The sequence below is a fragment of the Neofelis nebulosa genome, chromosome X, assembly GCF_028018385.1.
Source record: "Neofelis nebulosa isolate mNeoNeb1 chromosome X, mNeoNeb1.pri, whole genome shotgun sequence".
NCBI classification, from domain to species: Eukaryota; Metazoa; Chordata; class Mammalia; order Carnivora; family Felidae; genus Neofelis; species Neofelis nebulosa.
In genome coordinates, this window is record NC_080800.1 from 81153440 (window position 1) to 81176782 (window position 23343).

A 23343-nucleotide genomic window follows, 5' to 3' on the forward strand; every position below is an offset into this window, starting at 1 on the left:
TTTTGGGATGAGCACTGGGTGTTGTATGGAAATTACTTTGACAATAAATTTGATATATTGAAAGAAAAATGATCATTGTAATCCCCAGGGCTACCACTCTGAAAATAACTTGAAAAATATATAATAAAAGAAACATCAAAGTAATTTAAATGGTACACTTGAAAATACCTATTTATCAAAAAAGAAGTAAGTAATGGCAGAGCGGAGGTACAAAAAAATACAGAAGACATACAGAAAACAAATAACAAAATGGCAGAAGTCAGTCCTTCCTTATCAGTAATCAAATTAAATGTAAATGGAATAAATTCCCCAATTAAAGGACAGAAATTGACAGAATGGATAAAATCAAACATGATTCAACTATATACTATCTACAAGAAACATACCTTATGTTAAAGATGCAAATAGGTTAAACATAGAAGGGTTGGTGGGGCGCCTGGGTGGCTCAGTGGGTTAAGCATCTGACTCTTGGTTTTGGCTCAGGTCATGGTCTCCTGGTTCATGAGTTCGAGCCCCTTGCTGGGGCCCCATGCTGGCAGCGCAGAGCCTACTTGGGATTCTCTCTCCCTCTTTTTGCCCCTCTCCACTCTCTTTCTCTCTCAAAATAAATAAACATTTTCAATATAAAATCATGGAAAATGAGATACAAATAGTATGTGCAAAAATATATGTAAACAGTAACCAAAAGAAGACTGGAATAGCTATTATTAATAGCAGAAAAAATAGCCTTCGAGATAAAAATTGTTATTAGGATCAAAAAGAAAGATTTTATAATTATAAAAGGGGTCAAATAAATGGGAAGATACAATTTGTATATTGCCTGAAAGTAATAAAAGACCCTCAAAATATGTGAACATAAAATTGACATAATTGAAGAAATATGTGAACATAAAATTGACATAATTGGAGAGGGAAACAGATAATTCAATCATAATAGTTAGGTACTTTAATATCCCACATTCACAACGAATAGAAAAATTTGGCAAAAGATCAACAAGAATATAGAAGACATGAATAACACCATCAGCCAAATCAGTGTAACAGAAATCCATTGAACACTTCACCTAATGGCTGTAGAATTCATATTTTTTTCAAGTGTACATTATTAAATCAAGAATGAAAAAGCATAAAAGACTCTTAAATATGGAGAACAAACAGAGGGTTATTGGAGGGATTGTGGGAAAGGGTATGGGCTAAATGGGTAAGGGGAATTAAGGAATCTACTCCTGAAATCATTGTTGCACTATATGCTAACTCAGATGTAAACTAAAAAATTTTTTAAAGTTAAAAAAAATTGAAGGAGCAGACATCACTACCAACCTTAGAGAAATAAAAGTATTATAAGGGAATATCATGAATAATTTTATGCATCAAAGTAGATAATCTACATGAAACAGACAAATTTCTAGAAAGATGCAAGGTACCAAAACTAATTCAAAAAGATATAGAAATCTAAACAAATTTATAACAAGAGATTGAATTGGTAATCAATAAACTTTCCACAAAGAAAAATACAGGTTCAGGTGGCTTCACTGGTTAATTCTTTCAAACATCTGAAGAGGAATTAATACCAATCCTTCACAAACTCGTAAGACAGAATACCTCACAACTAATTCTATAAAGCTTCTATTATCCAAATTAGACAAAGACATGATTAGAAAGATACAGACCAGTATTCCTTATGAATATAAGCACAAAAATCAACAAAATTCAGCAAATTTAATTGAGCAATAAATAGAAAAGTTTACATACAATGACCAAGTGGGATTTAAGGTTGGTTCAATATGTGAAAATCAATCAATGTAAGATATCATTCCAATTGAATAGACAAAAACTACATGATAATCTCAATAAACACAGAAAGAGCATTTGACAAAATATAGTATCCTTTCATGATAAAAACATTCAATAAACTATAAATAGAAGGTAAGTTCCTTAACCTGATAAAAGACATTTATAAAAACCTCATGGCTAACAGCATACTTAATTGTAAAAGACTGAAAGCTTTCCACTAAGATCAAGAGCAAGACAAGAATATCTGTCCTCCTCATTTTTATTCAACATTGGACTGGACATTCCAGACAGGGAAATTAGGCAAGAAAAAGAAATAAAAGATATCCAGACTGGAAAGGTATAAGCACAACTATATTTGCATACGACACAATCTTGTGTATAAAAAATCCTTAGGAACTCACAAAACAAAACAAAAAGTAGAACTACACCAAGTCCGCAGGATACAAGCTCAATATACAAAATCAATTGCATTTCTGTCCAAGAGCAACAATCCAAAACTCAAATTAAGGATGCAATTTCATTTATAATAGTATTAAAAGAATGAAATACTTAGAAATAACTTTAACAAAGCAAAAGTCTTGTAAACTAATAATTACAAAACTTTACTGAGGGAAGTTAAAAGAGATACAAATAAGTGGACAAGCAGTCCATGTACTTGGATTGGAAGACTCAATATTGTTAAGATAGTAATTCTCCCCAAATTGAGGTATAGATTTAACACAATTCCAGCAGGCCTTTTGCAGAAACTGATGAAGAGATCTCAAAGTTCATATGGAAATGCAAGAAATCCAGGATAGCCAATGTAATCTTGAAAAAAAGAAAGTAGTTGGAGGACCTCATTTCCCAATTTCAAAAGTTACCATAAAGCTATATTCATCAAGAAAGATAGTGTGGTGCTAGCATAAGGAGAGTCATAATGATCAATGAAACAGAATTAACAGTTCAGAAACAAATCCTGATATTTAAAGTCAACTAATTTTTGACAAAAGTATCAAGGCAATTCACTGGGGGAAAAGAATGTTCACAAAATGGTGTTGGCATAACTGGATATACACATATAAAAAGATAATCTTAGACCCTTATCTCATATTACACACAAAAATGTAGTCTAAAGTTTTCACTTACATATAAAAGTTAAAAACATAACACTTTTAGAAGAAAATATAAGAGGATCTATGGGACCTCAGGATAGGCTAAGATAGAACACCAAAAGCATGGTCCATAAAAGAGGAAAAAAATGGATAAATGGGACCTCCCCAAAATCCAAATTTTTATACTTCAAAAGACACCATTAAGATAATTAAAGACAAATAAAACTAGGAGAAAATATTTACTAAGCACATACCTGATAAAGGTCTTGTATCCAGAATACACAAAGAATTCTTATGTTAACTAAAAACAAAAAAAATAAATAACCAAGCTTTTTAAATGGACAAAAGACATGAGCAGACTTTCCACCAAAGATTTACAAATGACTAATAAGCACATGAAGGGGCCGCCTGGGTGGCTCAGTCGGTTAAGTGTCCAACTTCAGCTCAGGTCATGATTTCGCGGTTTGTGGGTTCCAGCCCCGCATTGGGCTCTGTGCTAACAGCTCAGAGCCTGGAGCCTGTTTCAGACTCTGTGTCTCCTCCTCTCTCTGCCTGCCCCCCTCCATGCTCATGCTCTGTCTCTCTCTGTCTCTCAATAATAAATAAATGTGAATAATAATAATAATAATAAGCACATGAAAATATGCTTAACATCAATCATCAGTCATTAGGGAAATGCAAATTAAGGCCACAATGACATACCATTTTGTGCTCAGTAGAATAAGTGTAAGTAAGACAATTCCAAATGTCAGTGAGAATACGGAGAAACCGGAACCTTTATTGGATGCTGATGGGAATGTAAAATGGCACTTTGAAAACAGTTTGGCAGTTCATCAAAATGTTAAATATAAAATTACCGTACAACCCAGCAATTCCACTCCTAGGTACCTATTCAAGAGAAATGAAAACACATGTCCACACAATGACTTGTATAGAAATATTCACTGCAACATTATTCAGAATGGCCAAAAATTGGAAACAACCAAAATGTCCAACCAATTGGCAAATGGATAGACAAATATGGTATATTTATACAATGGAATGCTATTCAGCAATAAAAAGAAATGCACTACTGATATCATGGATGAACCTCCAAAGAATTTCATAAAGTGAAAGAAGCCAAGCACAAGAGCCCACATATTATATGATTCTACTTCTATTAAATGTCTAGAAAAGCCAAATCTATGGAAACAGAAAGATTAGCGGTTGCCTAGGGTTACAAGTAGGACCAGGGTTTAACTATAAATGAGCATGAAAGACCTCATTGTGGGGATGAAAATGTTCATCATAGATTCAAATGATTGTATTGTATACTTGAAATGGGGGAACTTTAGGATACATAAAATGTATCTCAATAAAGTTATTTTTTGAATTATACCTAATATTTATATAGCCCTTATTATGTACCATGCATTGTGTTGTTCTTAGCATGCAGTATCTCATTAAATATTTGTAACAGCCCTATAAAGTAGGCAATATTTATCCCTACTTCATGAATTAAGAAACTGAGGCACAAAGAGATCAGGTAACTTGCTGAAGAGCACACAACACATAATTGGTAGAGATGGGATCCAAGCCCAGGTGGTCTGGCTCTACAGTCTATGATCTTATCTGTGGCTTCCATTTGTGGGAGAGAAAAAATATGCAGATATACTTTTATATGGCAATATGTGGAAGGATTCACAAGGAACTTTTGTCAGTAATTCCCTCTGGGAAGTGGGAATTAGGGTGGGCAGGAGAGGGAGACAAATTTATTACTTTATACCACTTTGAACTCTGAATTTTTTATACATTTTAGAATTCATGCCTTCATTTTGTAGATAAGAAACATCATTTTTAAATCAAAACATTAGTTATCTTTGATTTGTCAGATTTTTGCATTTTTAATTGTTCCTAAACTGTTTGATATTTTCTAAATTCTTCGTGGTAAACATTCAGCCATGTTCCCAAATAATTACCATGACATGTTTTGTTACATTTTGCTCTTCCAATGTCAGAGCCCCAGGATGGGGTTCAGGCCAGGAAGGGTAGGGATGGGAGCCGAGGAAGACTTGATGAAAGAAAGGCCTGTGTTGCTTGCTCCCCTGCCAGGGCCAGGCTATTACTGGGCTGGATTCAAGACTGCACTGAGCTGTGGTGTGCAGCTCTGAACTGCAGAGATGCCTGAGGCACACCCTGGGGACTGGCTGCCTCAGAAATTGCTGCTATGCTGTAGGAGATAGATTATCTGCATGCATACGCATGTGTGCACCCAAACCCATTCAAGAAAAGCACGTGTTTGGATTTGTGCCTACAGGATGTGAGTGATTCTACCTCAAGCCTATGTGTGCTTCTGTGTAGCAGAGGTTTGGTATTTTGTGTGGTTTTCCACTCAATATTTAAAGATATTCACAAGAGACTACATTATGAAAACAGCTAAATATTGAGGAGTATCTTTACTAACATAGGAAATATTAGCTTATAAACTTTAGGAAGCATTCACTGTGTGACAAGACACTTAAAAGAAAATGTACAGGGTTAATGTGTAGAATGTGATTAACTCTTTGCAAGCATATCTTTGGCTTAATAATGTTATTGGGGGCAGGGAGTAACAACAAGCTTTGTTTGTTTTTGTAATTGAATGTCAACACCCTACAACAGCATATTGTGAGAAAATGGGGTACTCTTTTTCATGAAAGCTTCCTTTTTAAAAATTTATATTCAGTAAAGACTAATTAAAAGGTATTTGAAGAGGGGGTGCCTGGGTGGCTCTGTAGGTTAAGTATCCTGCCTTTGATTTCGGCTTAGATCATGATCTCACAGTTCGTGAGATGGAGCCCCATGTTGGGGCTGTCAGCACAGAGCCTGCTTGGGATTCTCTCTCTCTCCCTCTCTCTCTGCCCCGCCCCTGCTCATGCGCGCATGCTCTCTCCCTCTTAAAATAAATAAATAAACATTACAAAAAGATATTTGAAGAATAATCTTTTTTTATTTTTGTACTTCTCTTCTCTGGATATGGACTAGCTTCACATAACCTCCAGAGTCTTTTTGCTTTTGAGACACAGAAAAATCCAATGAAGGAAGCATGGGGCTTCAGAGTCAGACAGATTAAAGTTCAAATCACAAATCTGTCTATTACTAGCTTATGTGATCTTGGGAAGATTAATTAACCTAATCTTCAGCTTTTTGTGTGTGGTTTTTCTGAAAAGATGGAATAACACTACCTCCCCACACAAGTTAGTCGATTGCAGCACCTTACACAGTGTCTGGCAATTAGTGCGTGTTCAATAAACATTAGTTCTCTTATCTCCTCTGACTAGGAGAAAAAATAAAGACTTTTTACAAAGATTCTACCTTCTCTTATAAGCTATTTTCCTGCTAAGGAAGTGTATTACAGAGTGAAAATGTATGGATGTCATCCCTCACCTCTCAAAATCTCTTATACCCCAGGTGTGTTTCCCTATGTCCACAGTATAGCTACTCATCCATTCCAGTGATGTTTCTGAGCAGTTGTATCAACTACTTAGATGCTGTGTACTCTCATTTGTGAACTGATAATCTATACCCAGGTAAGTACCATGACAGTTTGGTTTGTTTTGAGGATGTTGCTACTAGGCACCTTTCCCAGAAAAGGTGGTGAGAAACTTGTGGGAAGACAGAAGAGTCTTTACAAGTTACTACTTCAGTCGTCTTTATTTTTTAAATAAAAATTTTGAGGACATGGTAATGAGAACAACACCAGATCAAATATGAGAATTTTACACAAAGAACTTACATTAGCCTGATAAATAAATGCATGCGGCAGAGACAATGGTAATGAACTCTTAGAGCAACTGACCTATTTCCCCCAATTCCCATAAACTGTGTTATTCCTGGTGAAGGAGCCAGTTCAGTCAACATCAGATGAGGGCCTACTATGCATGGATTAGATGTTATAGGAGGAGTTTTTGACTTTTGAAGTGTTCTGAATGCTGAGCTTTTGGGTGTTGGAGCAGGGAGGACCTGCTATGACCAGCACACAACTAAAGTGTACAACCAGAGGGGCACTTGGTTGGCTCAATCGGTTAAGGGTCCAACTTCAGCTCAGGTCATGATCTCATGGTTTGTGAGTTCAAGCCCCGTGTCGGGTTCTGTGCTGGCAGCTCAGAGCCTGGAGCCTGCTTCGGATTCTGTGTCTCCCTCTCTCTCTGCCCCTCCTCTGCTCATTCTCTCTCTCTCTCAAAAATAAATATTTAAAAAATTAAAGTGTACAACCAGAGAGCAAAGGGTTAGTTAGGCCTGATGATCCTCTACATTTAATCCCTCCAAGGTCAGCATAATCTAAGAGCAGAAAGTCAAATGCAAGCCTTTGGGGGGAAGCCACACTTGAAAGCAGGAGGAAATTAAGACAGTAAAGTAAACTAGAAAGGGCAGTAAAAAGGAAAGAAAGCAGGACATTACAAGGTCAAAGCAAAAAACAAAACAAGAATCTTCAGTGGCATCAAAAGTAGCAACGAGTTCAAAAAAGAGAAGCAGCAAAAAGTGATTTGACCAGGAGGAAGTTAGCAGTGGTTTCTGAGGTTAAGTGGTTCCTGATGGGGCAGGTGGTTTCTATTATATAAACAATGGTTTATATGGAGTGAGGTATTTAGATCAACTGCTTATTTCTCACAGAACATTAAAGAGCCATTATAATTAGATTCACTCACTCATTCATTTATTTCATTAACATTTGCTATACTCTTACAAGTGCCTGATTCTACTGAGCTCCATGGGGTAGGGGTACCTAATAGAAAAGCCATAATTAAATCATGATGGCTTCTTTCTCACAAGGAATCTGGGTGAAGTTTTAGACCTACGACTTAAAAATGAAAGTCTCATTTCCCATAACTGTTTCAGTTTATGTATTATTTTCTGATATATTAGCCTTTTGTTTTCCTTTTTGATTTCAAAAAGTTTGGTTCGCCACATCAGAGGCAAAGTGTCAATCTCAAAGGGCAGCAAGTGTAAAAAAAATCAAATTAATTGTATCTTTTTTAAAAAAAATTAATGTTTATTTTATTTTTGAGAGAGACAAAGTGCGAGCGGGGAAGGGACAGAGAGGGAGACACAGATCTGAAGCAGGCTCCAGGCTCTGAGCTTGTCAGCACAGAGCCTAACACTGGGCTCTAACTCACAAACCGTGACATCGTGACCTGAGTTGAAGTCGGACACTTAAACCACTGAGCCACGCAGGTGCCTCTCAAATTTCAATGTATCTTATGTACACAGTGAGGAAAGGCAGAAATGGTATTTATACCTTGTGTTAGGGTTTTTTTTTCTACAAATACAAAAGCCCACACAAAGGAACCAAAGTTTCCTCAGTTTCACAAAAAATGTGTACATTGCTTTGCCTTTCAATAGTTTAATCAGTTTGGTTAGCCGCATCACTGGCAAAGGACCAACTTGGATTCTGACAGGAGGTTAAAAGCATCAAGTCTCAAAGAATCCTGTGTGACCTTTGAGGAGAAACAGAAATGACATTTATACCTTGTATTGGGTATTTGTTTCCATGAAAGTTTGATGCCTACAACATAAACCTAATCCCCCACAGGAATAAGCCAAAGTTGCCAGGCTTTCTACACGTTCAAAAAATATACCTGTGGAGCTCTTCTTCTCAAGGTGGAGTTCAGAGCCACTTTGCAGTAAATAACCTGGTTCCTGGAAGTGAGACAACCCACAGGATGCCTTTGGCACATTGAAGACAGAGGTGAATTTTACAGTCTGGGATGCACAGGCACACATCAGTTATAAGGGACTTTTGTAACTGGCCATCCAAAATAAGCCCACCTTAAAATAAATACACCAACCCATCTATAGCTGTGGTGGTTTTTTTCTTTCTACATTCTGTATTTTATGTTTTTTTTTTCTTTTTAACAATGAGGGAACACTCTTAACTTTAAGAAAACTACTTAGACAACTTAAAGTTCTTCTAGGCCATCCTAGTGAAATATACCTATTTGAAAATTGGATTATCCTTTAAAAGTGTTCTTCTTTAGACTCCCTAATTCCAATAGCCAAAAATCTGATCTACTACATTTGGAAAGCCACTGTTTTTCAACTGTTTTATCACTCTTTTTTTTTTAACTTTAAAAAGACAGTGTGCAAGGGGCAGAGGGAGAGAATCTTTTTAATTTTTATTTATTTTTTTTTAATTTACATCCCAGTTAGTTAGCATATAGTGCAACAATGATTTCAGAGGTAGATTCTTTAATGCCCCTTACCCATTTAGCCCGTCCCCCCTCCCACAACCCCTCCAGTAACCCTGTTTGTTCCCCATATTTAGGAGTCTCTTCTGTTTTTGTCCCCCTCCGTTTTTATATTATTTTTGCTTCCCTTCCCTTATGTTCATCTTTTTTGTATCTTAAAATCCTCATATGAGTGAAGTCATATGATATTTGTCTTTGAATTTTAAGCAGGCTCCATACCCAGTGTGGATCCCAATACTGAGCTCGATCCCATGACCTTGGGATTATGACCTGAGCCTAAATCAAGAGTCGGATGCTAAAACTACTGAGGCACCCAGTTGCCCCTAACACTCGATCTTAAGTCAAAAGCCCTGTCAAGGGGTGCCTGGGTGGCCCAGTCAGTTAAGCAACCAACTTCGGATCAGGTCATGATCTCACAGTTCATGGTTCTTGACCCATGTCAGGTTCTGTGTTGACAGCTTGGAGCCTGGAGCCTGATTCTGATTCTGTGTCTCCCTCTCTCTCTGTCCTTCCCCCACTCACATTCTGTCTCTCTCTGTCAAAAATAGACATTAAAAAAATTTTTTAAAGCCCTGTCAAATGTTTTCATGGAGAAGGTTCTTTGCACAGTAATTCCAAGCATATAAAGACATGTACCCAAAGACACCATGATTCTTAACTAGTACTTTTTGTCCAATTTATAACTGTGATTGACTCCCCCTTACATCAAATTCAAGGACAGTGTGGATGCATGGCAAAGAAGAGCTAGGTTCTACTAACAGATGTGTAAAGAAAGTCAAAACCAAGGAAAGAATTCTCCACATTACCTTAAAGTTTAGTTGATTATTAATTTCCTTATTACCCAGAAAGTACAGGTTATATCTGTCCCTATCCAACTTCTTAACGTAAGCTATACAGTCAAAATAGCCGATCTTCAGGAGAATGCCAAGTATATGCTATTTCATAATACAGAAGGTTATCTTTTCACAGGGAATACTTTTTGTAAACAAATACTTTTTGAAAATGACAGAGTCAAGACCTCAGTTTTATATTTCATATCTGAAACCATACCCTAGTAGAAATGTGGGGTTTAGCCTTTTCCATGAAAACAACCATGTCAGATTTTCTAAAAGTTAAACATGATGGTTGTAGAGGAAAACAATATTTATCATGTAAAAGATTTATATTTAGTCAAAGGCACAAACTGAAACTAAGACTATGAAAGGTGACTATAATATTGACAAGTCATATCAAACTGAAAAATACCAACTAAAGCTAATAAAGGTGAATTGCTTTAAATTCCTAAGGAAAATACAGTCCAACATCAATAATTAGAACCTTTCAAACAGTAGGGGGAAATATAAAAACATCAATATAAACACCTTAATTTGGAGGCAAAGAAATGCAAAGTGTAACATAATATTGGTAGTGCTTTTAGTCTTTAGTGCCTCAGGTTAGAGATGGATCAGACCATCTGACAACCCCAATGATGAGTACCATCCAACTGCTGGCCAGAATTAAATTATACATTGTGACTCTCCATCAGCAAAACAGAGATTACAGAACATACAACTTGATACAAGTTGTACAATAATTTAAACTTGTCTGGGAAATGGCCAGTTCAGAAGGGTCAATTTTCTGTCACACTATATCAGTAAGCAAATTCAGAGGGATCATTTTATAACACTACATAAAATAGCAAATTCACAGCACCTTTCTTTTTTTTTTTTAATTTTTTTTTTTCAACGTTTTTTATTTATTTTTGGGACAGAGAGAGACAGAGCTGAACGGGGGAGGGGCAGAGAGAGAGGGAGACACAGAATCGGAAACAGGCTCCAGGCTCCGAGCCATCAGCCCAGAGCCCGACGCGGGGCTCGAACTCACGGACCGCGAGATCGTGACCTGGCTGAAGTCGGACGCTTAACCGACTGCGCCACCCAGGCGCCCCAATCACAGCACCTTTCAAAAGCCCCACCTTGTAGGGCACCTGGGTGGCTCAGTCGGTTAAGCGCCCAACTTCAGCTCAGGTCATGATCTCACGGCTCGTGGGTTCGAGCCCCACATCAGGCTCTTTGCGGACAGCTCAGAACAGCTCAGAGCCTGGAGCCTGCTTTGGATTCTGTGTCTCCCTCTCTCTGCCCACCACTACCCCTCAACTTGCATTCTGTCTCTCAAAAATGAATAAACATTAAAAAAAAATATTCTCTCTCCCCCTTCCCCTCCCTTGCTCATATTCTCTCTCTCTAAAAATAAATAAAAGGCCTCAAGGCCCCACATTGAGCAAAATAAGAGTCAAGAGGAACACAGCTTTGCTTCATTTACAATTTACTAGCTCTTCCAGTGTTTCACAGTGATACAGGGGTTTCAATGATCTAACATGAATGGGCCAAAAGGTGGACCTATATTGAACAAATGTCTTAATTGAATCAGGCTATTTATATAATTTTTCAGTAATCTAACATGAATGGGCCAGAAGGTGGACCTATACTGAATAAACGTCTTGACTGAATCAGGCTATTGATGTAATTTTTTGGTCTATTGGTAAGAAGTGTTAAGCTGTCTTCCATCCAGGCAATATCATAGTTCACAGGGGGGGATGTAAATGTCCTAAAATTAAAGAAAAAAAGTTAATTTACTTATAACCCAAATTTCAATATCTATATTCACTTGCACACGTTAGCATCTACTCTGCTAATGAAGACCTTCATGTGTTCCCAGTCAGTGGCTCAATTAAAATGTGAAGGATACCTTAAGGGATTAATTCAGCCAGCAAGAGTTTTCACGGTTTACCATTCAAATACTGGAAGTATTGAAACACATATTTCCTCCAAATCGGGTTCCAAGGTAGGCTAGATCCGTTTATGGCTCTAAGAATAGTTCACCAGGGGAGTGTGGTAAGTGAAAACTCAGTAAAAGACCAGGGAAAATGCCAATATTGGGTCAAGAGCAGAGTGTACTTCCCAGGGAACCTGACAAGTAAGGTCACTACTAGGATTCTCCATTTTTTTTTCCATGTAGGTACAAATTTGTCAGAAAGTGGACCACTTAGGACCTTTAGATTGATGTGTAGGTAAAACCCCGAAAGGCTCTTCTGCCCTTTGTGGCCATGCCTTGTGTTTTAGAGACCTGACCTACCTATGCAGGGCTAACACAGTACCAATAAGACTTGAATGCACCACTCGGCAAGACCTTGGCAAACTCGGTCCATCCATCATATGAACAGGCTGAAGGAAACACCAAGACAGAGTTGAGGACTAAAATGAACATACCTTAAAATTGGAGAGGAGTAAGCCCCTGATTTGCCGATTACACTATCTCATACTGGTTATTTGTTATGGCTCGAGAGAGGCAGTAGGCTAGAAAGATTCCAATCAGCTAAAAACAAAATACAAAAACAATTACACACACACACACACACACACACACACACACACAGAGACACAAAAGAGCTTAAAGACCTCAGGATATAGGTTTATTTTCCTTTCACTTCTAATTCACTAATAATTTCCTGAAGTTTTTCTCGACAGCTGTGTTTGATACTCAGCAGCACCTAAATAACATTCAAAGAATATAAGGGAAGTTTTACCACTACTGTGACCTGGAATTTCACAACAGTCACTGACAAAAGTCCTAAATGTCATTAAGTTTTGGGGAAACTTACCAGATAACTTATCAGCTATCAGAACAAAAAGGATTTGGCTTAGCATAAGCATCTCATCACATAAAATCTCCATCTGTGAAGGCTGTTCCATAAGCAAACCACTAACCACAGGTGGCTTTTGAGCACTTCAAATGGGGCTAGATTAAGGCATTCAATTTTTTATTTCATTTAATTAGAACCTTTCAAACGTGCTAGTGGCTATTCTATTAGTACAGATTGAGATACAGCTATATATGCTATTTTATAAATGCATTAAGATTAGACTTCCAAAACCAATCACAAAGGTCAAAATGAAGTGTATCAATTCTTTCAGTTTTGTCTCCACGATGTTTAATATAGGAAAACCTCCCAACCCCTAAAAAAAATTGTTTAGAGCCACAACACAAAATTTTCATGTCACAGTGAGAAGTAGCACAACTCAGAAAATACAATTTGACCCACAACATAGCACATAGCCAACGTAACAGGCACATATTGAATGTGGGGATCGTGTGATCAAAATTTTTTAAGTCAGACCTTATATGCAACTCATCAGGCAGTTGCAGCCCAGGAAAGAAAAATCTGAATCATGTAGAATCTTTACTGCACCGAAAAACACTGTTCCCATCTATCTAATGCTTTTGTTTAATTAATAAACTATGATGCTGGAAAACTGCCATTCCCAACAGGGCACCAGGTATGTGCTACTAGGAGGTAATTCTAAGTCTTGCTTTTTGTAGTTTCAAAGCATGACAGGCTATGGTCAAAAGAGCCGGTAAACTGAGAATAAAATTTAGAGAATTCTAATTGTGGAAAACAGTGCGGGAAAACATAAGATCCAAGGCATCAAAAAACTGGAATGAAAATAGCAAATCATCCCCTCCAAAATAAAACAAAGCTACTGTTTTATTTACTGGGTCTATTTAAGACCCAAACGCAAATGATTGACTCCATATGTGTCTAATTAAAATAAAAGTCATGCAATACTGTGATGAGAAGCTGAGACTTTGTGAAAATGTGACTTCTCTGAAAGTGCCCTGAATCCTTCACAGTGGAAATATTCTAGCTTACACCTAACAAGAGTGACAAAACACTCCTAACTACAAGGACTTACCTGGAAGCAAGCAACTCCAAAGGAAATTCCCGCAACCACTCCCATTTCTGACTCTATAATGGTCATCACCTTTATAAAACAACCCTAATGGGAGTGGAAAATAAAATATTAAGTACAGCACAAGCAACAAGGAACACTTCTGCCAAAACAGGAGCTTTAGCTACCACTGCCTTTGTCATTTTATTAAAATTTACTTTTATATAACAAATCTTATCTCCTCTCAGGCACAATGTTCTCGACAGAAGTTTGAAGAGTAGAAGTTCCACCTCTTGGATTATGCATTTAAAAGTGTTATTTGCTCATTGTGTGAGCTCAAGTGAAATTGTCTGAGCTTCAGTTTCCTCATTTACTCAATGAGACTAATACTTGCCCTGCCTATTTCTGATTATATTTATTGTGACTAAAAATTAAAAATGGAGTCAACTCTGTATTCAGTTAATATTTTCAAATAAAACAATTTTAAAGGCTCCTTACTTCATTGTTTACTTTATCAGCATCTCTCTGTGGAGAACAATTTTCAAGTTTGCAGCAACTCTTGGGAAATCCTTTTTCTAAGTAATAATTAGTATCCTTCCAATCTCTATAGTCGGTGACACCACAACAATGCAACTGAAAAAAAAAAACATTTATAGTTTACATCATTGTAGTCAAACATTTAACCTATCATCTTAGACTGCAATTTGTCCTCAAAACAATATTATACTCAATGATCCCTATCCTAATATTTTTAAGTGGCTGTCCTCAATCAGCATTGTAATTCAACAGATTAGCACCTTTTTTTCCCCTAATAACAAGTGTAAAATTTTTGCACTGGACTCACTTTCTGCTCTAGTTGGTACTAACAGTACTTGGTCTGTGATGTGAAGAGTGAAGAGGTGTACATGTGAGGAGAATGATTAGGAGAAAATGGAAATATGTGACTTAGTATCATCCCATACTTCTTTCCAGGGACCTATCTTTCCAGGGACATATTTTCTCCTGATCAAAGATTGTAATGAGAATATTGTACAAGTGGACAACACCTAGTAGCCAGGGGCCTATTTCTCTTCTCTAAGGAGATATGGAATGTGTTCCCCACTTGAGAAGCCACCACCTATGACCACTTACCGTATTTTGAATCTTGTCTACTGCATCGCTTCTATAATCTCCCGTAGAGTTATACTGCTTTATAGTTTCCTCATAATTATTCTTAAAACTGTTCTTAATCTACAGCAAAGAAATACAATGCTAGTAAATAAAAATTCTACAAAGTCTCTTAGGTTTCTAGGTCAAATAAAAAATCCCCACATCTGACCAATGATCATATCTTTGACAATAACAACATGTATGGTAATTAATTTCTACTGTCCAATTCTGTCCTCTATGGGATATAGTCTAGTTGAGAGGATTACTAAGCAAAACATTACAATAAAAGATGATAAACACTCAAGTTCAAAGTGCTATGGGAGCATTTATTCAAGTGGCAGCTCTGTACTCCTGTATCCCTCCCCAAGTTTTTCTCTACTTTAAGTACAAATTTGATGCCTGTAAAATTTTTAAGCTACAAAACCTTACTTTGGGAGACTGTACTACCACACTTTGTAAAACATTCTCATTGAAGAACCTTCACTACTCACCAAATGATTCCCCAACCCCGGGTTTAACAGTGGAACTCTGATTTCTAATTCAATATTAAAGTTTTGATGATTTGCACTAAGTATATCCAATCTGTTAGAAATATGTGGCATAATGGGGTGCGTGGGCAGCTCAGTCAATTAAGCATCTGACTTCTGACTTCAGCTCAGGTCATGATCTCACAGTTCGTGAGTTCAAGCCCGGCATCAGGCTCTGTACTGACAGCTCAAGGCCTGGAGCCTGCTTCAGATTCTGTGTCTCCTTCCCTCCCTGCCACTCCCCTACTCATGCTCTGTCTCTCTCTCAAAAATAAATAAACATTAAATAAATAAATAAATAAATAAATAAATAAATAAATAAGTGTGGCATAAGTGGAGAAGGTATCAATCTTGTGTTATAAATTTTGTGCTTTAAATATTGTCCTATCAGTAAAGTTATAAATTGTACTATCTTCACTTCAGTAGGTACTTGTACACAGAAAAAGAACTGGAAATACATGTCATTATGGGTACCTGTAATTTCCTTCTGGTGATTGTCAGTCTTTACAATTTTCTAATTTTTTTTTATTAAAAAGGGGTTAAAATTTTTGCAAGAAAGCCATTATTGTCAGCTACAGGCTGAAAAAATAAGCATTACATAAAAGTAAGCTTTAAGAGTGGTTTTTGAACTTTTAAAAATTGCCTTTAACTGTTTTTTATGTCTAGGAGAATAACTTTTAACATATTAATAGGTTGCCTAATTCAAGCTTACCTCATGTCTAAAAACAAATCCTACGATGGCAGCGACCAGTTCAACCAAAAAAATGAGAGTCAGAAACATTGCATACTGTGGGATAAAAAGAAAGTCCAAGTCAGCATAAATAAGATACATCACAGCAGCAAAGGGAGTCAAAGAAAAATATAGTCTGCTCAATCAGTTCAACATGTTTTTATTAAAAAGGACAGGGGAAACACAACAAAAGTGGGAACTGGAAGGTGAAGTGTTACTTGGGAAGTAACGGGAAAAATCCTAAAGGGCCGTGGCCAGTTTCAAGAAACAAAGCCTACAACATATAAGACTCTTCTAAAACCAAGAATCAATTCTAAGGGAAACAAGGACTCACCAGTTTTAGCATCCATGCAGAAGCTCGGCAGGTAGCAAAACACCCAAAGGTGCCCAAAAGAATAATGACAGTGCCGGTGCCAATGAGCACGAAGGGGACATTGGTGGCCTTCTCATTTAAAAGGGAAAAATAATTCTCCAGGCTCACCTTGCCCCAAACGCCAACGGCAAGAAGGATAACACCAGTGATCTATGTGGGAAACCAGAGAACAGAAAGTATAATATACACTGTATAATAGAGAAAAGAAAGTATAATATACACAGCAGCACCTTCAAACCACAAACCACTGGGTATTTAAGATGCAATAGGTATACGAATTTAGCAGTCTGTGGCCACAGAGCTGTGGCTGGGTGGGATATGGGAGACAAGGGGTAGGAAGGGGATCTGCACAAAACGACAGGCCTTGATAAATCCACGCTAGATCACCAGGTAACCCAGGAAACCAGAGCAAAACCAGGGGGGCTGCTAGAGAAGGCATCTTAACAAAATTCTTAAACTTCATCTTTTTTTTTTTTTTGTATAAACAGAAGTCTGTGGCATATCTGTCCTAGGAATAACAACTTATTTAACTGCTTTACTCCCGCCCTAGGAAGCACACCTTCCTGGAGAAGGGAAAAAAGTGTTTCTAGGAATTCCTGAAACTTCCCCCTCCCCCAACCCCAGTTCGGAGTTGAGCACAGCGTACAAAAGGATACTACACAAAAGCAAGCCGGATGATAGGTTGGCGGGAGTGCAGCCATTAGTATACTTACCTGTGAAATACTCCCCTCTTACGAAGCAGTGAAAAGAAAGAGACTATTAAGCGAGTGAGCCCTCAGAGGGGAGGGGCAAGCCTTGCTTCTCGAAAAGGTCCGGGGACACCCTCTGAGAGCTCTGGGGGGTTAACTCCCTTCCTCGTCCCCCGCCTCAAATTCGAATCCTAAGCGCGTCTGTGTCCCCAGCACAGCCTATTGGCTGCCACCGTCCAGCACTCCGACCCCGGAGCGGGCAAGATGCCCAAGCAAGACCCCGGCAACTCATTGCCACCGTCAGGGTCACTGCGGCGACAGCCGGCCAAACCCCTCCCGCGCCTCCCTCCCCACCCCGGACCTGAGCGCCCTCCGCTCAGCGTCACACCCCCCACCAAAGCCCGCAACCCCACCCGCCCCCGGGCTCCTCCGTTTCTCACCCAGAAGATGAAAGTGTAGATCAAGAGGACGCTCTTAAAACAAGTAATGACTGGTTTGGTCTGCAGTCTCCGAGACGGGGACGCCATGATTAGCTCAGGACCCTGCCCCGCCGCACCAGGCGAGCAGAACAGAGCAAGAGAAACGCAGAGTCCCCGAGTCTCCCCGGAAACTGCCGGAAACTTACGAGCCGGCAACTCAGTCTACAACTGAGAAGAGCCGGAAACACTGTACAGTTTTCTAGAGGGTAAAGTCCGGGAGGCTATCCGGAAAGTGACGACAATTTCTGAGCGCCCCCTGCTTAAGGTTACCGAAAACCATATACAAAGTTCTATTGTCGGGAATTTCTTAGATCTTCAAGTAGAGCTTTCTTAATTTTTTCTCTCAAGGAATCTTTCCCGCTCCCCACCCCTCCCTACCCTTATAACATGATCATATTGTTCTATCACCAGGAGCGCCAGCAGCACTCTGAGATTCGGCCTTGCCCGCCCCTGGTGCCCTAAAGGGAAAGAAAGGAATGAAAAAAGAGGTTAAAAGTGATCTAAGAATCTTTTATTACATGGCTAAATATCCCCAAGAAATATATTTCCAATGAGAAAGCGTAGTACAAAGCGACACGTACAGTCATGTTTTTAGACAAAAACTGAGGAAAAGTAAAATTTACCTGAGTGGTGGTATTAAGCTGATTTTTTTCACTTGTTCTGTGCTTTTCAATTTTTGAACATTGTTTCATGTGGTGGGGAGCGGGGCATTAAGAGTGAATGGACTGTGGGAAGTAATCACTTCTTGAAAGAATTCCAAAGTTAGGTATGAGAGATTGTTAATGAATTTGACAATTTTCCTATAGAAATTTGCAAAATCCATTATCTTTCTCCTCTGTTATCCTCTAAACAATTGGAAAGTCGAGGGAAAATGTTCTAAAGTGATTAATATTGAAATGTAACTTCAGCTATCAACAGTAAAGTTTTAAAAAGGGAAGGTGCTACTGAGAATGTCAGGTAAATGTGACCTCCCGCCTCCACATTTTAAATGTTAAAACTGAACGGCACTGTATATTTGAGCCCCCTGGGTTTTCAGATCGAGAACCAGCTGATCACAGAGAGGCTGAAACCGAAAGTCACACAACTAACAGCAAAGCCAAAATTAGAGATCACTGTGCTTTTTGATCCCCTCCCCTGTTACACCAGCCGCATATGGTATTGAGTTGTGGCGTGTCTGTCCATCTCCCTAAAATTCTCCCAATTGCTTAGATCTTCCTAGAACTTGAGACAGTGTGCTCCTGAGGAGTTAAACTGCTTACAGAATGGGATTAATCACCAAAAAGTTTTCTGTCCCATATGTCCAGAGGCAGCCCTGAGTGAATCCAAGGGGTAAAGAGGAACGAAAAAAAAAAAAAAAAACAAAAAAAACAAAAAACAGTCCTCTTCAGGGTCTCCTAAACATTGGTGACAAAAGCTGAGGCTCTTTTTGTTTGGGGCTTGAGTTCAGGAAAGGCCAAATGTAAAGACAAGTCTCCAGATAGTTGAAAGGCCTAGAAAATTTGAACTATGCAAATCTGAAGAGCCCTAAAGAGTATTTAAGGTTCCTTGTTACATCTGTGAAATAGGGAAATCTCATAAAGGATTCATGTGCATGTGCTTTGCTCAGCACACAAGAATAAGCGCATATATTTGAGCTATAAGTTAATTCTGTGCCTGTAGTTACAGGGAAAAAAGAAATGAGCCTAGACCTTATAGAAACTCACTGTTTCCTGCTTTCTGGTACCTCTTAGGCTTCAAGAGTGACTAAATGAGCCATTCAAATTGCCCACAATTTAAATAGGTCATTTACTTTTCATGGGAACCTCAGAATAGAGAGGTTTTTTTAATCTAGTCAGGTTCAAAGCAATTCACAAAATGAATTAAATACAAATGAATTAAGGAAGTGCTATAGGCATCCTGGTCTCCCATTTTACTTAGGAACATTAGTTAAATCCCTAGCATTCATCTTTCTAGGAATTCAGGACAGGTATAATCAAGAAGAAAAGAAAGATTACCAATGGGTGTGAAGACCCAATTTTCTGATTAGTGGAAAATACATACTTTGTGAAATTTTCTCTGGCCCTTCTTGCTCCCTCCATAAAAATATATACTTGTGAGAAAAAATAGTTACTTCTGGGAAATCAGAGTTGATACCTAACACCAACAATACTATAGATATGTATGCTCCTTTATCCCTATGGTAAGACACAGAACATTTAAGGTTCAACCAAAAACAACTTAACTTTTAAGGGAAGTTTATAATTGTACATTCCTAGTAAACTATGGATGGCACTTAAAGTATGGAAGTGTATTTTTTTCCTATTAAATCATGTATGTAGATGACTCCACATTTCCATGTTATGTATAATGAACTGGTTGATCTATATTATAGCACAGAGTATGTATTAAGGTGTGGTTTCTTAACTAAGGTGTAAGCTCTTCAAGGGCAAAGACTGAGTGTCCAGTGAGTGTGTGCTGTTTCTTGAAGGATGGGAGTAAAAGACAATATCAGTCCCCTATGAAATCCATCACATCATCACTGACATAAGCTTAACATCACAAGTGGGCATTTACTGTATTGCTATTATATTGCTATATATATAAAGAAGAGGTGATGCCCAGGCTTTTTTGCTTGAAACTTTGCTTTAAATATATACCACAGAAACAGAAAACAAGAAAGTTACATTGACTTGGTCACACAGAGCTTCCCTGTACTTTGAATATTGTCTTAGGACCAGCTCCTATAGCATCATGCCAGATGTCTGAGATCCAAGAGAGCAACTACTAGAGAATGAATATTGCACCAACAGTCTTTATCCTAAAATTTTATCCTAAAAGTTTAAAAGCCTAACATATAAACACATGGAGAGAATGGGTAAAGTATACATCTCTGCAGTTATAAACACTGAGGGAAGGTTATCAGGAAATATAGCAGATGTCAATTTTGAAAGAAACATGTGCCATAACTACAAGAAATGAGGTTGAGGAGGCTCTAAGTAAATGCAAAGCTTTCTCCCTAGGCTAAATAACAGTATGTGAGGGGTTCTCATATTAAAACAAACAAGTATCAAGGGAAGTCTTGCTAACTTCTTGTCATCTTAAATGGAAGCTTCCTCTGAAGCTTAGATTTGTACCATGTTCTGGAAGGGAGTTTCCTTGTGAGCCCACAAGCAAAGAAATATTTTTGTGGCTGAAGAGAAAGTGAAATAGTCAAAGCAAAAGCCACATCTTATTTCCAAGAATGTGTTGATTTTCCGCCTCTCCCTTCCTCTACCACTTACAATGCTGCTTTGTTTGAATAACAGTCAGTGCCAAATTAAACCAAAGGCTGACACAGAATTTAATATTCCTATGGCAGCAACACCTTGCACCATTGCCTCTCACTCTGCTACACCCTCTTACCCTGCTGCCATGTCACAAAACCCAGAAGTTCAGTTTACTTCAAATTTAGGCCTGGGTCTGGGCCTAAACCCAGACCAAAGGGGCATCTAATCCCACCTAAAGTAATATAAGTAGTAATTCTCTAAGTCATAAGATACATATATTCTTTAAAGTATTAATATTGTAATACTTAATTGTACTATTGATATTACATTCTATTGTATATTTATATTATATATAGTATTATCAATATTACATTCCATTATATATTATATATTGTAACTATAATATTGAGCATTGAATATGTACTGTTGCTAAGCGCTTGACAGGTGGTACCTCATGCATACATCACAAGAGCTACCTTATTGTGAGGTCAAGACTACCACTGCCCTCACTTTACAGGTGAGGAAACAGGTTCAAAAAGGCTAACTTGCCTAGGACCAAGCCCCTCCACCTTCTGTTTCTCTCATCAGAAATAGGGTCCACTCTATGACAAGACATGGCTGCCATTGTATAAATAGGTGTCTTGGCTGGGAATAACCAAGCAAAGACTGCTATATTCAGATGTTTAACCATAAACAAGGGCTCTTAGAAGCCCCTGAGTCATAAAAACCTCAATGATTTCCCCAATTCTTCCTTGTACTTGGGGGTTTTGTTGAGTTTTACTTTTGCCTTCATTCCAATAGCCCAATCACCTAAGACATAATCCTGCCCATCCCAGAGTGGCAAAGTAGAGAGTTCAGTACTTTTTCTGGTTCAGTCTGTTTTCCTCCCTCTTTATGACCACAAAAACACTTGTTTGATGCTGAAAATATGGGGGAAAGGCAAATATTTTCCTTAAGTATTGTTGCCCTTTGTTTTTTACATTCCATATTCAGTAGGGATTTGTGTCCCTGTCTATTAATTTCCTGTAACCTTCAAGATTAAGTTTAAGTGTTGTTCTTTGGCATTTAAACTATGTCTCCCCCAGGAAATATGATATCAGCTTATTTCCTACTGCTTTTCCAACATGAATTTCCTGTTCCACAATAAGCCAGTATGATTATCTCCCAATAAACAAGATCTGTTCCCTGTTCCCTTCCCATTCTCCAACCTCACTCAAAATTCCTACTCCTTACTTAAGGTACATCCCAATCCCAACTCAACAAGAGTGTGAATCTATCCCCTTCAACCATCTCCCCACACCAACCCACACACACCTCTTTTTCTAGCATCAGAGCTCATAGTCTGACCACTCACATTCACTCAGATCTTTAGCCAATTACTATGGTACCTGCTTGCTTCTCTACTTACCTGTCTTACATCCTGCTGTCTACATGTTCAGAAACTACTGAAGAGCCAGTGTGGCAGGACTCTTGCACCCCCTTTTATACTCTCCCCAACACCCTAGGACACAATGCTTAATTGATGAACTCATTTGGTTTCAGCCAATCCCTGTTGAGCCCTTTGGTTACAGCTGGTCTCTGAGACTAACCACTTAGTAGTGACTTAAGGTTTGATCAATTCAATTAAATAAACTAAATAAATGTCTAAGCCATCCCAACATTACACTATCACAAACAAAACAATTAAGTTGAGCTGCTGGATAATGTCTTCGAACATTACTACTCCCTATCCTAGGAACCAGTAAAAAGACACCAACTATTTCATTCAGAATATATCTTATCTCTTATTCACATAATGACCTTACCATTTTCAGTTTCTAATACCTTTTATAGAATCCCTTCAACTACCGTTGGCTAAGTGCCCATCATAAAATTTAAAAAACACCTCTTGTTTATTTTCTTAAAATCTCATATTACACATTACAACCATCAGATTAACATCTTTTAAACATGTAATTTGAACATCACCATTTAAATAGATAATTCATATGTACGTAAGTTTCCTGAACAGGAATATCTTTATTCCTATTGTGTCTTGTGTATTGTTATTATTTCTTCTCTGAAATTCTCTTCTTTGTCTGTTTTTCATTCACTTTTTTTCCATCTACTCCTTTCATATTCTCCATGAATCTTTTCCTCCCTTTCTAGCCCTGATCTTGTCTGCTTTTAAAAAGCTCATAATATACAATTAGGGACCCATAGAAATGAGAAATACTCTTGAATGGTATTAAAATTCACAATTTCATGTCAATTTGCCTTAGTGTTCTAAGGAAGTTGTTTCTACTTTAGTTTTGTTAAGCTTTGCTGAGACCTTATCTAGGCAAGTCAGTTTCCATATCTAACATTTCTTA

At 37.9% G+C, this 23343-nt stretch overlaps 1 protein-coding gene across 1 annotated transcript; it reads right to left on the minus strand.

Moving 5' to 3' along the window:
• Positions 1–11378: 11378 nt before the first annotated feature.
• On the minus strand, positions 11379–22464 carry TSPAN6 (tetraspanin 6). The gene is made up of 9 exons (XM_058712959.1): positions 22401–22464; positions 17709–18205; positions 16541–16729; positions 16189–16263; positions 14932–15030; positions 14299–14433; positions 13825–13908; positions 12340–12445; positions 11379–11677 (listed from the first exon to the last, which is right to left on the minus strand). The coding sequence occupies exons 2-8, from the start codon at positions 17793–17795 to the stop codon at positions 12377–12379; spliced, it is 738 nt and encodes a 245-aa protein (XP_058568942.1). The 5' UTR covers positions 17796–18205; positions 22401–22464; the 3' UTR covers positions 11379–11677; positions 12340–12376.
• Positions 22465–23343: the final 879 nt, after the last annotated feature.

Coding starts and splice junctions, on each gene's coding strand:
- TSPAN6 (XM_058712959.1), bottom strand. CDS start 17,795: ATGGCGTCCCCGTCTCGGAGACTGCAGACCAAACCAGTCATTACTTGT. Junction 16,730..17,708: donor TCTACACTTTCATCTTCTGG/GTGAGAAACGGA, acceptor TTTCCCACATAG/ATCACTGGTGTTATCCTTCT. Junction 14,434..14,931: donor TAGACAAGATTCAAAATACG/GTAAGTGGTCAT, acceptor TTTTTTTTTCAG/TTGCATTGTTGTGGTGTCAC.